Here is a 13,764-nt window from a genome sequence, read left to right on the forward strand (position 1 = left end):
ATATGACAAAAATAATCTAAGTGACCTTTCCAGAGGAGAAGAGGTGGCACCCCTTCACTGTCTCGAAGATGAAGGGGTTGAGGTCAGGTGGAGCTGGGAGATGGGACTGTGATAAAGACTGTTTCACCTTCTTGATCTCCACCAAACACAGGGCGCGATCCTCTCCTGGAAAACATTCAGTACAAATACAGTATGTATTACATTATATGAAATAGGTATTAAATTTAATACATACCGTAAAATGCAAAATGAACATGCTGTATACAGATAGTCCTCAACTTACGAACACATGGGGTCCCGAGAGGTTGTTTGTGAGTCAAATTTGTTTGTAAATCGGATCACATTAAATTTTGTTTCAAAATTACATTTTATCAAGATATATATTTTTCAAATAAAATAATAAAAATATGTAAACAAAAAACAATAAAAATTAAACAAATTAAATTATATACCTTATATATATATATATATATATATATATATATATATATATATATATATATACCGTTTCTATAAACACATATAAAAACAATACCGGTACATTAAATTAAATTACATCATGCATCCATTATCTGAACCACTTTTCCTCACAGAACATTACATTTTTACACAGTACAATGCAATAAAAACCAAATTAATATGTTTACACTACATAGATGGTTATTGAGTTGAGTTCATGTGAGGCTGAAGTGGAATGCATGATTACGTATTTGGTGTAATGGTCTCTGGAAACTATGTTTTCCGACGTGCACATGAATTGCGATTGGTGCATATGACGAGTCAGATTCAATTGATTTTGAAGCTGAAGAGATATTGTACGTTTTGCTACTACGCCGATAAAAAAAGACGACTGAGAGCTGCTTTTCATGAATATCCTCCAGGAGAGCCTCTGGAATATACTCACAGCGTGGCGCCAATATTGAGTGCATGAAGAGTGCATGAAGAGTGCATGAAGAGTGCATGAAGAGTGCGTGCGTCGTGGCTCCAGGCTGTGCCATTCATCGGCGGACAGAGAGGTAGTTGAAATGTGCAAATGGCGCGGTGCTGCTCGGCGAGGTTGTGGCAGAGAGGGGCACAACAGTACAATACTGTACCATAACGTATGATGTGGAGCGCACTTAAACATTAACTTGCAGGCAAAATACAGCTTTTATGGACATCAGTCAGCTTTTGTTCGTAACTCGGATGTTCGTAACAAGAGGACTACCTTTACTAGGGATGCAACAATAACAGCAATATTGTGATAACAATATTTGTCATGTCACGATATTAAGAGTAAAACAAGTCAGATTGATTTCCATTTGAGCAGGTCTAGCACCCACTAGTGGCTATTTTTTTTTTAGTGCACTTTAATTTTCATAAGGGATGTTTTGACCCTTCTATGTTTGTCAGATGAAGGTGAACGTAATATGCTTGTGAACCGAATCAATATGTGGAGGAACTCAATGTGTGCGTGCATTAGCAAGTGCCTCAATATTAAGTGTTATTAGAGATTGTAGGTGGTTTATATGTATTGCTGTTAAGTACAAAAGCACAATATTGTGCTTTTTTAAATTAATTTTTTAGTAAGAGGTCTTTTTATTATTATTATTATTATTTTTTTTTTACAATATTGGGCCTTTAAAATTAATTTTTATTAAATTCGCCAACCTCCCCACAATATTGTGATAATTATCGTACCGTGAGCTTCATATCGTGATAATATTATATCGTGATGTTTGGATATCGTTACATCCCTAGTGTATACAGGGAAGCATGAGCATAATTAATGAAAACCTAAATGACTTGGTAATTAAAGTTAGCTGGAGGAAAAAAAGACATCATTAGGAGAATTGCAATTCCTGAATGGCTCCATTGACTAACCAGTGATCATCAACAGTTTGTCGAGCTCCCTCAGGATCTGGATCTGGAATACAGCAGTCAGGCCCGGAATGTGGGTTAACGAGTTCTTTATGACGTTCAGCGCATACAAGCCCTCCTCAGAGCCGACCAGCACGATCTAAGGCGAATAACAAGGACAGTCATTGACGTGAAACCCGCAGGCGGATGGTGCAGCCGCCTAATGACAAGCTTATATTAAACGTTTATGGCAGAACCTGGTCAGTGAGAGGCAGAGTGCAGTTGATGTCCAAGCGGTCGTCACCCTCCAGCTTCAGCAAAGAGTTGCCCAGAAGCTTCTGTAATGACACCAAAGCATAAGATGTGAAGAGGGAAAACGAGGCAGGCATCAAAAGATGTTTAGCAAGAATGGCAGTCAATTAACAAGATCAGGGTTACTGCAGGTATCAGTAGGTCTAATTTAATGATTTTCAATGCAACTTAAAACAAATTTAATGCTCACGATGTACTGTATATACACGCACACACACAGACACACCTATATACATATACTGTTTATATAGGGCTACGAGTTGATTGCATGATTTCCATGGGTAACTCGTGATCAATTGTATATTAATTGCACATTTTATCTGTTCTAAATGTACAATAAAATACATGAACATTTTTTAAGTTTTCATACTCTTGTTAATTAACATAAGTGGACAAATATGGTTACCAAATACAAATGTGGTTGTATCTTTTCAACCATTGGCACAGTAATTTTATAGTACAATGATTAATTAATCAGGTTATCTGAAGTTAAAAAGATACTAAACAGTTAAAAAGGAATGTGCGTCATACATATGTGTTGAGGTAATTTTCTGCCACTAGATGGGATTAGTGTTTCATATTTGACGTTGGTATTAGGAGCAGGATGTTTCTTTTCAAATCCAGAGCATTTGGTATTTAGAACATGAAACAACTCATTGACCACCTTGTTCATTGTAAATTACAACTAGTCGCCAGTCCCTACAAATAAAAATATTTCTATCACATTTATTTTTGCTAAATTGCGTTAGTGACTCTTTTGTACAACATTGGATGTAAAATAAAGCATGAACAACAATGTTTTTACATCAATTTAAATTTTTATTGTCTATAGGACATCATATGTAATGCTTCTTAATGCCATTTAAGGCCTTAATTTGAGCAAAATTCATTTAATGACATTTAATGCTTTTTAATGACCCATGGAAACCCTGAAGATACAGGAAAACCTACTTTACTGACATGAACAATTCTATACAATTATAGTTTATTCAAACAAATGTGATTGCTAGGGTGCTTCCAATTTTTACTATTTCAGTTATTCATCAGACTATTTATAGTTTTATAAATGTTCCGTGGGTGAAGACAAAAGCATCACAGCAGCATCAATAACAGCAATAGGGGGAAATGAATCAATGCATGCTGTACTGAGGTACCGCAGAACCATGACAGTTGAAGAGGTGTGGGAGGTAAGGCAAGTATATGTAAATCCAAAAATATCTTTATATATTTTTGTCCTAAGCACTGATGTGAATGCCAGCCAAGATCAAATATGCTTATTAGCTGCAAATCTCTGTAGAAAATGTCTAAAACCTACAGCAAGCGTTGAAACATTGGTAAATGTGTGTTTATAAAAATATATTGACTTTTCACATTCTTCACACACATTTGGCTGTATAGGTATTTAAAAAAAATCTGGTTACAGTGTGCATTTGTATAGAAATGCTATGTGTAGAGTACCGGTAAACACATCCAACCAACACTTAGAGCAAAATAATGGACATGAGTTGTGCAGATGATCTAAATTTGATTTGAGTCTGCAACTGAAGGTAACCAACCTGGATGTTTCATCATAGATGGCTTTGACTTTTAAAATGAACGGGAATCAATGAGTAAGAAAAATATTCATACCTTTTCCATTTAAGCTACTAGGGGTGTTAAAAAAAAATCGATTTGGCAATATAACGCGGTATTACAGCACACAATTGTCGTATTGATTCATATGCAGCCGAATCGATTTTTAAAGATCAATTTTTTAATGGAAATATTCAAAAAAAAAGCCTTACTTAGGGTAAGGTTTCATGGAAGAATGTTATATTAATGGAACATTAAGCCTTAATATTTTATTTCAATGCTGTTCAAACATGAAACAGATTCTAACCTGTTTGTTAAATACATTATAAGCCTGAAGTACATTTTCATACAAATCTTACAGTGTACATGTACAAGTTTATTGATTAGTATTTTCAAAATTTTAGTTTTAAAAAATCGCAGTAATTGATTTATAGATTTGTATCAAGATTAATCGGTATCGAATCGAATCATGACCTATGAATCTTTATACAGATCGAATCGCAAGGTACTAGGCAATTCACACCCCTCTAAGCTACATTATCAATAAATAGGTACATAAGTCTAATTTATAATTACTTTAAATAAATAATTAAAGCAAACACTGAAGTTGCTTACATTTTCTTTAAATAAAATGACCACAGAAACAAACAGTGACTCTAGTATCTGATTTGTAAAATAATACAAGTGTCCAAGCATCACAAAAATCTGTGTGACACCTTTGTCATCTCCACCACAATAATAGTAATAATGAAGCCAAGCTTTGTTAAACCTCATGACTGAAGGGAAGCAGGAGCATCATCTATTTTAATATTCCCTTTCTTTTGTTTCCGAGGTACAATAAGGTTGCAAACAGCGTGCGTGTGTGTGTATTCCAGTGAAAGAGCTGAAGAAGCATGGCTCTTGCAGAAGCATGCATAGCACAGCATGCTATTGGCCAATGGTGTAGAGTTCCATTCAGACCCATGCATTTTGCACAGTATACTTTAAGTGCACTTTTGGCCACTTAAAACAGCGACTATGGAACCATTTATCAGCCTGGTTCTGTGTTATCTTGCACAGAGCAGTGATAGTGTTCTATGCATGGACAGGTACAGAAACTACATGCTCAGCCAGTTGATCACTGAAGCCCAAGCATTCGTGCAGCTTTCTTACTGTACCTGAACCAGGGGTGATAGGTTCTTCTGTCTTTTAGAAACACCTGCCTACAATTGTCCACACAACCGCATTAAATGGGTATACAAATAGCACGTGACGACAGTAACGAGGACAATGAAAACACACAAAGAGAAGATGCAGTTGGTGATCACATGCATAGAGAGAGAAAAAAGGGAAGAGGAGGAAAATAAATGAAGGCACTGGCTGATGTTGGCGGCATTAGTTGACTTAAACCACAACAGTTCACATTTCCCTTGAGTTACATCACAATTTGACATTTATTATTAGAAATTACACAGACAATTGCTTTAGCACTTACAGCGTCCGAATCCCCTTTGTCTTTAGATCCACGGCTACCAGCCACCACAGACTCCAGTACAGCCACCCAGCGCTGTTTGTCCGGGAAACTGGGAGCCATGAAGTAGAGAGACTGGCCTGGCCAACAAGTGGTGTGGGGGTGTGACTCCAGCTTCAGAATGTAAGGGATGTCTGGACACAAACACCCAGAACATTTAAATTGAATATTTCAGATAGGTGGATATACTTCAAAATAGTCCGAGTGCGGCAGTATTGGCCGGCAATGAACCACTACCTGACTTTGCAGTGTTGATGAGCTCAGAGGCTCCAACAGCTCCATGAACAGTTACCTCTCCATCAGGTAGACAAAGCTCAAACTCCTCCTCCACATTAACACAGTCTAAAAACGACATGTCAAATAAGCTTTGTACTGGATTTATTTTTGACGTTTCTTTATAATGTCAGAAGAAAAAGGTAGTCACCTTCTCTGGGCTCTGCGTCATAGGTTGATATTTTGGTTCCATCGAGAACAACATACTTTGTCTCCCAGCCTTGCTGACCACGCTTGCCATTTCTTTTTTTGAATCAATCAATAATATAATCGGTTAATATACAAATACATAGCATGGTACATTAATGCCCAATGATCAGTATGTCAGGAAAAGTGAACCAACAACCTTGGCTGCTTCATCCATCCCTCCAAGCGAACATGCCCACTAGCTTCCTTGACCTGAAGTCCAGGGGAGCTTGCCTTTTCTCGGCAAAAAGCCTCAGAGAAGTGGGTGGCATATTCAACTGGCAGGCCACAAGTGGCTGGAAGGCATGGTGAGCATTTGGGATGACAAAGGGTGTGGCATTCTACAGGAAGTGAAAAAAAGAAAAGAAAGGTCAGGCATTTTTTTCTTTTAATTCATTTTCTGAAATACAGGGTAGAAACGTTTGAAATGTTTAAAATACATTGAAAACACAATTCCACTTCAAATGTTCATTATAGACTTATTTTAAGTCTAGGGCAAAAGATGAGGATAGTTGTTTTCTCTTTATGTATAGCAGAATGCAACATAAACATTCATCCATCCATTTTCTACACCGCTTTCCCTCATGGACATTTTAGAGCAGGTGTCATCAACGTGGTGGGGGGCACTTCAACACATTGATGGATTTCTCCATTCATTTCTAAGAGGAATATGATTTGAGATAAGAGTGTTTGAAGTTACGAGCGTGGTCACAGAACACACTAAACTCGTATCTCAAGGTGCCACTGTACTTACGGACTAAATAAGTGTATAAAGACTATGATAACAAAAAACTATGCCAAGTGCAGGAATATTCTGCTCTCAAGATTATGCATGGTAAATTATGTTACAATATTGTTATTTTGACACTATAACATATTTTTTTCAAACAGGCCTGGTTACAGCCCACAAAAATTCCATGTGAGATAATTTAGTGGATGGGTTTCAAAGACCAGCCAGTAATTCTGATAAGACTGGAATACTATCTCTCGGCTGTTCTCTGAAGGAGGGACACAAACCTAGACAAGTGGCAGCCTGGCGTCCAAAATGCACAGTGTCCAGGCAGACGGCACATTTGGCAGCCCTCATGTTGAGACCCACAGTGAAGCGATGGGGAATGTTATGGTGCATCCTCTCCTTCACGCGACGACCAAACTCTGCAATAAAAAATAAATAAAAATAAAAAAAAAAGGAAGAAAAACAGCTGTGAGGAGAAATTAAGATTAATTACCTTTGAGAGCAACAACATTTTACAAAATTATTTTCTCGTAGTACACATGGTGAAAATGACAAAACAAAAATGACAGATTTTTGTAAATAAATACTCCTGTTTAGGTATGAACAGATGAAAATCACACTATGCATGCCAATCAGAATGGAATGTATAATTAATGAACTATGGAGATACAAAAAACATTAACAGAGGGGACGCATATTTGAGAAGACGTAAGAAAGGAATGGAGGACTGCTAACTTACTTTCAAAGGTGACCCTCCTCTTTTCTGCAAGGAATAAGAGGAAAGAGACAGAAAGGAGATAGCAGTCTAACAATAGCTATGTGAAAGTGAAAGACACACATAGTTTGAGGCCTGAATCACAGAGAAAGGCAATGGACTTGTCATTGATGAAGATGTGTCTGATAGGATCAGAGCACATGCCCCCTTGGTCTGTCCACTTTTCATTATGTTGCTGTAATAGGAGGATTCTTCAGAAATATAAAGGTTCAAGCAGATTGGTTTGATGAGATACATTTCCATTCCACTTCATTCAAAGTCTACATTAAAACCAGTATCATCATATGAATCCATAACCCTTCCCTTGTGAGACAGGCCCGGCAGGATTGCAATATTGGTTGGATAAAAGCACAGCGACTAAAACCTGAAACAAAACTTTTGAAACATTTTCCCCTTCAGTCCACTGATTTGGATTGTGTTTCAGATTTACAAGGTCCTGAGCATAGTTATCCAACATAATTTAGAACTAATCCTGCCTAGCACAGGCTGACAGAAGAAACAAATACAAACAAACCACACCACAATAGGCAAACAAATGGCCCATTTTATTGACAGTGATTTCATACACGCGAGTACTACTATGTCGACAAATTGTTCTTGAAGATTCATGTAACACAGACTATGTGTGTGTATTTGTGTTTGAGTGAGTCACCTTCAGGTGTGGAAGTGTCCTTGGAGCGGGTTGAAGGGTTAAGCAGCCCACAGGGGTTGGGTTGATGCTCTGGGGACTTCACAATGGCTGACATGAGGATTTGATGGCGAGCCTGGGCTGGTGTGGAAGTAGCCATGTGATCCTGTGCTTTGAAATGAGCGGCTATATTTTCATAAAAAATTAAGTTAATGGTCAGTGGCAGTAGAATTCCAGAAATCTGTCCAAAAAATAAATAAAATAAAAATAAAAATAAAAAGACTACACATTGAGGTGCAGTGGAGGATTTGAAATATCATTATATCTTTTTGCCGTACAGAAACATGATTTTAAAGTTGGCTCAATGTCTCACTCAAACAGACATTACAAATAATATGGTGTCATTAAGTGCAAGTATTAATAACGGGTCTGATTTAAATTATTAAGGCTACACAAGAAACTATGTGATAGCTGTTAGGCACTGATTGCAACTCTACATACATGGTTAAGTTGTACCTTCTTCCCGTAGGGATCGCAGCTCTATTCTCATCTTCTGAAGAGCCTCTTCCAGCTCTCCACACCTTGAGCGCTCCTTTTCCAAAGCAAGCTTCATGTCACTGTACTGCAACGGAACTGTTGGCTGGGATTGAGGAGTCAATGCCACATTAGTTGTAGTGCCTACATCTTCACGCCGGCGCCCAAAAATACCCTGTTCACACAAGGAACATGGAGAGATGATTTTATTTTAGGGCACATCTTGTCCATTGTGATGGTCCCCTTTGCTACTCCTAAAAAAACAGAGTCCTGACCTGACTCTAAACCATAAGACAAAATCTGTAAAAGGTAATTGTAACAGCCAGGTGACCCAATACGTTTATCTCATTAGTGTATACGGCAGTGGTTCTAAACCTTGTTGGAGGTACTGAACCCCACCAGTTCTATGCGCATTCACCGAACCCTTCTTTATTGAAAAAATGGGGGGAAAATCTAATTCAAGACATATGTATATGGTTTACTGGTAAACAAAACAGTAGCCACAGTAGCCTTTTCATCAAAATTGGCTCTCTTCACCTTGAGTTCAGAAATTGTTGTGTTCTTGTATTCCCTATCTCCATTAATCTTATGGAAGTGTTCCTTTAGTTTTGCTAGATAGCTGGTTGTGCTGGAATAGTATTGCTCAACTTGGCATTGTAAATCATGCATTAAGGATGCTGACTCCCATCACTCAATTTAACTCTCTATTCAAAGAGCACTTTGAGACAACTACTGTTGTTTTCTTAAACTGGAACCCAGGGGCAGCAGATACATGAAAACAGCAGAGGCCCCAGAACTGAACCCTGTGGAACACCATATGTTCCGTTATACATGTCAATTCAAAATGCGCATTTTTTATTTATTTATTTATTTGTTTTGCTCGGCAGAGTTAATATGAAGAAATCCCACAACATACCATCAAAAAAGCCGCAAGTCGAGTCGACTACTGAGTGCACCAAATTTGCTGCAGGCATAGCAATGTAGCGTGATCGCCTGCAGCCAATGATGGCCCAGCAAGTCATATCAACACGAATCATTTGAGTCAGGTGTGTGTCTTGACCTCCGCCAAACCCCTACGACTGACTCACCGAAACCCTGGGGTTCAATCAAACCCAGGTTAAGAACCACTGGTATACAGTGTATGGACTCCTGAATTATTTGACAGTAACCTCACTTGTATCTATTAGTATATATAGAAGCTAACTTTAACAGTCTATTAGGATTTATTTTCATTAGATATATTGTACTGACCTTCTTTTTCTTGGTAGGTTGGTCCATTTTAGCCTGAAGGAAGTCAATGAGTTTGGTCTGCTGTGAGATAGTCCCCTCCATCTTCACCTTCTCATGGGAATATACAGCCTGCAAAATAAAGCAGAATTTTAAACCCCTTCGAGGACATCAAAAAGAACACTTTCCTTATTTAGCTCTACATTAGATCTTTTAAGAATCCTTGGAATGTCTGCTACAAGTCATAACGGTCCCCAAACAGCATCTCAATCGATTGCAAGATATTGCACTGAGCACCTGTATATTCTCCAGCTGGTATTCCAAATCAGTCCTCTCAGTCTTAAGCATATCGGTTTGGTCGAGTGCATCCTGTAAACCCTGGGTTAGACGGAAAATGTGGCTCTTTTGGAGATCCATCTGCTGTTGCAGCTTCCCTTGCTGTGAAAATATCAGCAGACAAACTATAATTGAAAAAAGGGCAATTGAACAAATACATCTACAGCACTTTGATTTAGATAAGAACTTGAATAGGTGACAAAACGGTACACTAGTGAGTACTGGTAGTATGCCTCCCTCAGTTGAGAAGCTATGATATGATTTTAATCTTAGCCTTCCTGTGTGAGGTTTGAATGGTCCTATCCGTGTTTGTGTGGGTTTTCTCCTGTAAATCAAACTTCCTCCCACATTCCAAAAACATACATTTAAGGGTAACTGAAGCCCTCTAAATTGTCCAGTGGATATAAAGTTTATACAAGTCTCTTCAATTTTTTGGGGAAAAATGATACCAAGATAAATAAAAATAAAAATCTACCATTAATGTGTTTTATAGCCTGTACAAATGAATTCACGTTTTTAATACACCGGTATTAAAGCGACACCATGGAACTTTCAGTTTAAGTTGATTATGGCGGCGCCATATGGACAAAAAGCAGTAATGTTATGCCTGAAGGAAGACCACAATTGCCATGAGCACAAACGCAATGCGTCATGCGCGCACAAACACAACACCAATACCAAATGCCCGAACCCACCCGATGAGGGGATGGAGATAGTTTTAAAGTAATATGAAGAACTCCAGGCGTCTGTCTTCCTTAAACATCATGAGCACCTCCTACGTAACTGCGAGATCCCGCGAGACGGAACATTACGAGAATTGAGCCTCAGAAGCGAAATGCTCTTCAATGGAAACACCGGCAAGTCAAATTTTTACTTTATCGAAATAGTACAATATCGCTTTTATTTTTGCGAAAAACTGTAATGGAAACGCACCTAACGATTAACCTGAAATAAAAATTCAGCTCCTCTAGTAAGCAATTCCTGACATTTTGCAGTCACATCTCATAGCACAAGCCTTGGTCTGAAAAGCAAGCCTGGCAGTGCCAGGCTATTGATACAGTGGCAAAAACCTTGCAGAGTATGTGATAGATTGATTGTCAATATATGGTATACTACGCCACTCGCCTAAAGTCAGCCCAATTAGAAGAAGCTGCTTAAAATAAAAGACAGGAGGAGAAATTCAACATACTAGATGTGTTCTTAAATTAAAGTATGTTACATTTGTGTGGGAAAATGTCTTGGTCATCTAATTGACATCGTTTCTACCTCTTCCATCAGCCTCTGTTTCAACTCCCTCTCAGTCTCCAATTTTTGCTGCAAGCTGCGAGCGTTCATCTCCAGCATGGCGTGCTTCTTCTCCAGATCATTGAGCTGTGCAAACAAGCAAATGCACCTTATACCAACAGTGGCAAAATTTTGCAGCAACAAGGACAAAACTGAAATGACTGCATTGAATTACTATGCAGTCTTTTCAGATATCTAGAAGTTAGATAGAGTTATCTTGGCAACGCACAGTATCAGACAGACTTTCAGCTTTGAGTCTCTGCTCCTTCAAGGCCTGCTGCAGTGCCAATATCTCAGCCTTGTGCTCTTTGACTGCTAGTTCTACTGCCTGGCGAGACTCTGTGCTGCGCTGGTCAGCCCGTAACCTGTGAAAAACAGAGCGCAAGAAGTTTGGTTACCAACTGCAATGAAACAGAGATGTCAAAGACATTCTTGACATTTTAAATACACTCAAATCTGCTCCAGCATTACCTGTTTTGTTTTTCATTATCCAGCAGTCTCTGCAGTTCCCTGGTGCGTCTTTCGGCCTGGCTCTTTTCATCCTCCAAGGCCCCTCTCCAAGCCTCCCACTGCCTCTCCTTCTCCAGCAGCTCATCATTCAGGGACTCAAGCTCCACCACCTGCTCCTCCAGCATGCTACATGTAGTCTTTAGAGTCTCGATGTTCTAGGAAGGTAAATAAAATGGCAGATTGAGGAGACTGTCATTCACATCTTTTGGAAAAACTTGTTTGCAGGCCTGCCAACATTTCTTGTGACAGGAGTATCCCTGATTTGTTTGGAATAGTCTAAATAATAGATATACTGTACACTGAAGCTTTCAGGTGACAAAGTAAATCAAAAAAAATTATGTACTATATTAGGTGAAATTTATATCTGTGGTCTGTCAAACATTAGGCAACATTACTTGTTTTTGATTGTTGAGATGCATCTCACGGTCTGCCACCTCTCTCCTGAGCCGGTCCACCTCCTGGCTCAGTTGCAGTTGATCTTCCCTCTCATCTGACGCTTCATCCAATTGCTTGGACAGGTAGAAGTTCTGGCGGTTTAACTCCGCATTCTCCTGACTCAGCTGGGTTAGTTGCTCCTCCAGGTCAGTGATCACCTGAAGCAACAAAAAGAGCTTGATGAGTCTGCAGTGGTTGTGGAACAAATAACTGACAATGGATCAAGTTATGTTACTAATGGCATATACTGTATGATTTAGCATGAGTTATTTTTTATAATGCATTTTTTTAATCTTGCATCCATCCATCTTTTGTATTGCTTTTCTTCATTAAGGCTGAGGGTGAGCAGGAGCCTATCTCAGATGTATTTGGACATTAAGACGGGGACAAAAAAAAAAGAACATTCCTGCACACATTTTTTTCATTTCATCTGTAAAAAAAATAACATGCATTTTTTTTGTAACGTGAGAGGAAACCGAAGCACCGAGAAAAAAAAACACTTGCCAGCACACTGAGAAAATGCAAACTCCACATATGAAGCCTGACCGGAAACTCAGAACTATGAGGCAGACGACGTGCTAACCAATCTGCCGCCTATTTAGACGCTAGAAAGATATTTCAATTCCCATTATATAATACACCACTTACTGAACAGCTGTCTCTTAGGGCATCAAACTTTTGTTGAATTTCATCTCTGTGATTCTATGAGAAAAGGGAAAAATGCGTCAACATTTGAAATGAGAAATATGATGGAACAGTGCCACTAAAAAGTTAAACATTTGTTGACTCTGTTTTCATTGTGTATATAGTGAATGCTGCTGCTGCTTTTAGTGTTCGATCTGAAAAGAGTAATAATTAATCCTGTATTGCCTGTTTTTGCATGTGCGCCTACATATGGCAATGTGAGTAATTTATTCACGTGCACTTGCCGCCTTACCCTCAAGGCAGTGATCTCCTCCTCAGCCTCAGCAGTGGTTTCCTCCAACTCAGTCTTTGCTTGCTGCAGCTGGCTCTCCAAAGCAAGACGAGCGGCCTGCAGGCTGCTTATCTGGGACTCGCGCTCTTGCAGGGAGAGGGTCAACTCTGACACCTGTCTCTTGATCTCCAGCTTTTCCTCTTCATGTTCTAAGCCCATCTGGAAAGGCAACAGGACTTGGGTAAATGTGTGTTTATTACAGCGTTACAATGACCTAAAAATGATTATATTTGCATATAATTATCACCATTTGTTGTAATCGGTAGAGTACCAGATGGTAGATTTTGTTTAACACCCGAACAGTTTACGAGGCACAAGGCAATTTCAAATTGTTGTACTGTATTTGAAAACTATTTTAATATTCATTTGGGTTAACACAATATATAGACTGTGCTTACATTTTCAGATATATTGTAGGTTGTTGTAAATGTCCAATATAATATACACTTACTGAGACCTGAACTGAAAGCAATGAATTTGAATGAAACTTGGATAATATCATTTAAATATGCAGTATGTATTGTATGAAGAAAAGTGAAACAGAAAAATTAAGGTCAACTTCAGTCTTTCAAGTTCAACAACATGCAAAAGCAATACAAAAAGAGTCCATTACAACGAGTCTTTTCCTGAT

The 13,764-nt window shown here is 38.6% G+C and overlaps 1 protein-coding gene across 7 annotated transcripts in view; it reads right to left on the reverse strand.

Moving 5' to 3' along the window:
* The window catches only part of cita (citron rho-interacting serine/threonine kinase a), a 42,129-nt gene that overhangs the window by 8,995 nt on the left and 19,370 nt on the right, over positions 1-13,764 (reverse strand). For 2 of the 7 annotated variants that reach the window (XM_086087226.1, XM_086087225.1), the window contains exons 22-41: positions 13,095-13,292; positions 12,806-12,859; positions 12,118-12,315; positions 11,684-11,877; positions 11,442-11,577; positions 11,195-11,299; positions 9,890-10,030; positions 9,617-9,724; positions 8,348-8,540; positions 7,856-8,017; positions 7,168-7,191; positions 6,710-6,847; positions 5,853-6,033; positions 5,658-5,749; positions 5,471-5,575; positions 5,198-5,367; positions 4,881-4,925; positions 2,097-2,177; positions 1,864-1,999; positions 26-165 (exon numbers count right to left, since the gene is read on the reverse strand). In XM_086087226.1, coding sequence (XP_085943352.1) covers positions 26-165; positions 1,864-1,999; positions 2,097-2,177; positions 4,881-4,925; positions 5,198-5,367; positions 5,471-5,575; positions 5,658-5,749; positions 5,853-6,033; positions 6,710-6,847; positions 7,168-7,191; positions 7,856-8,017; positions 8,348-8,540; positions 9,617-9,724; positions 9,890-10,030; positions 11,195-11,299; positions 11,442-11,577; positions 11,684-11,877; positions 12,118-12,315; positions 12,806-12,859; positions 13,095-13,292 — 2,601 coding nt within the window. The remainder of the gene's footprint in view (positions 1-25; positions 166-1,863; positions 2,000-2,096; positions 2,178-4,880; positions 4,926-5,197; positions 5,368-5,470; positions 5,576-5,657; positions 5,750-5,852; positions 6,034-6,709; positions 6,848-7,167; positions 7,192-7,855; positions 8,018-8,347; positions 8,541-9,616; positions 9,725-9,889; positions 10,031-11,194; positions 11,300-11,441; positions 11,578-11,683; positions 11,878-12,117; positions 12,316-12,805; positions 12,860-13,094; positions 13,293-13,764) is intronic. The other 5 variants (XM_086087232.1, XM_086087228.1, XM_086087230.1 and 2 more) reach the window with 4 other exon arrangements.

Source organism: Leptonotus elevatus, chromosome 10, assembly GCF_054856555.1.
Source record: "Leptonotus elevatus isolate MCC_2025b chromosome 10, RoL_Lele_1.0, whole genome shotgun sequence".
In the NCBI taxonomy this organism is placed as follows: Eukaryota; Metazoa; Chordata; class Actinopteri; order Syngnathiformes; family Syngnathidae; genus Leptonotus; species Leptonotus elevatus.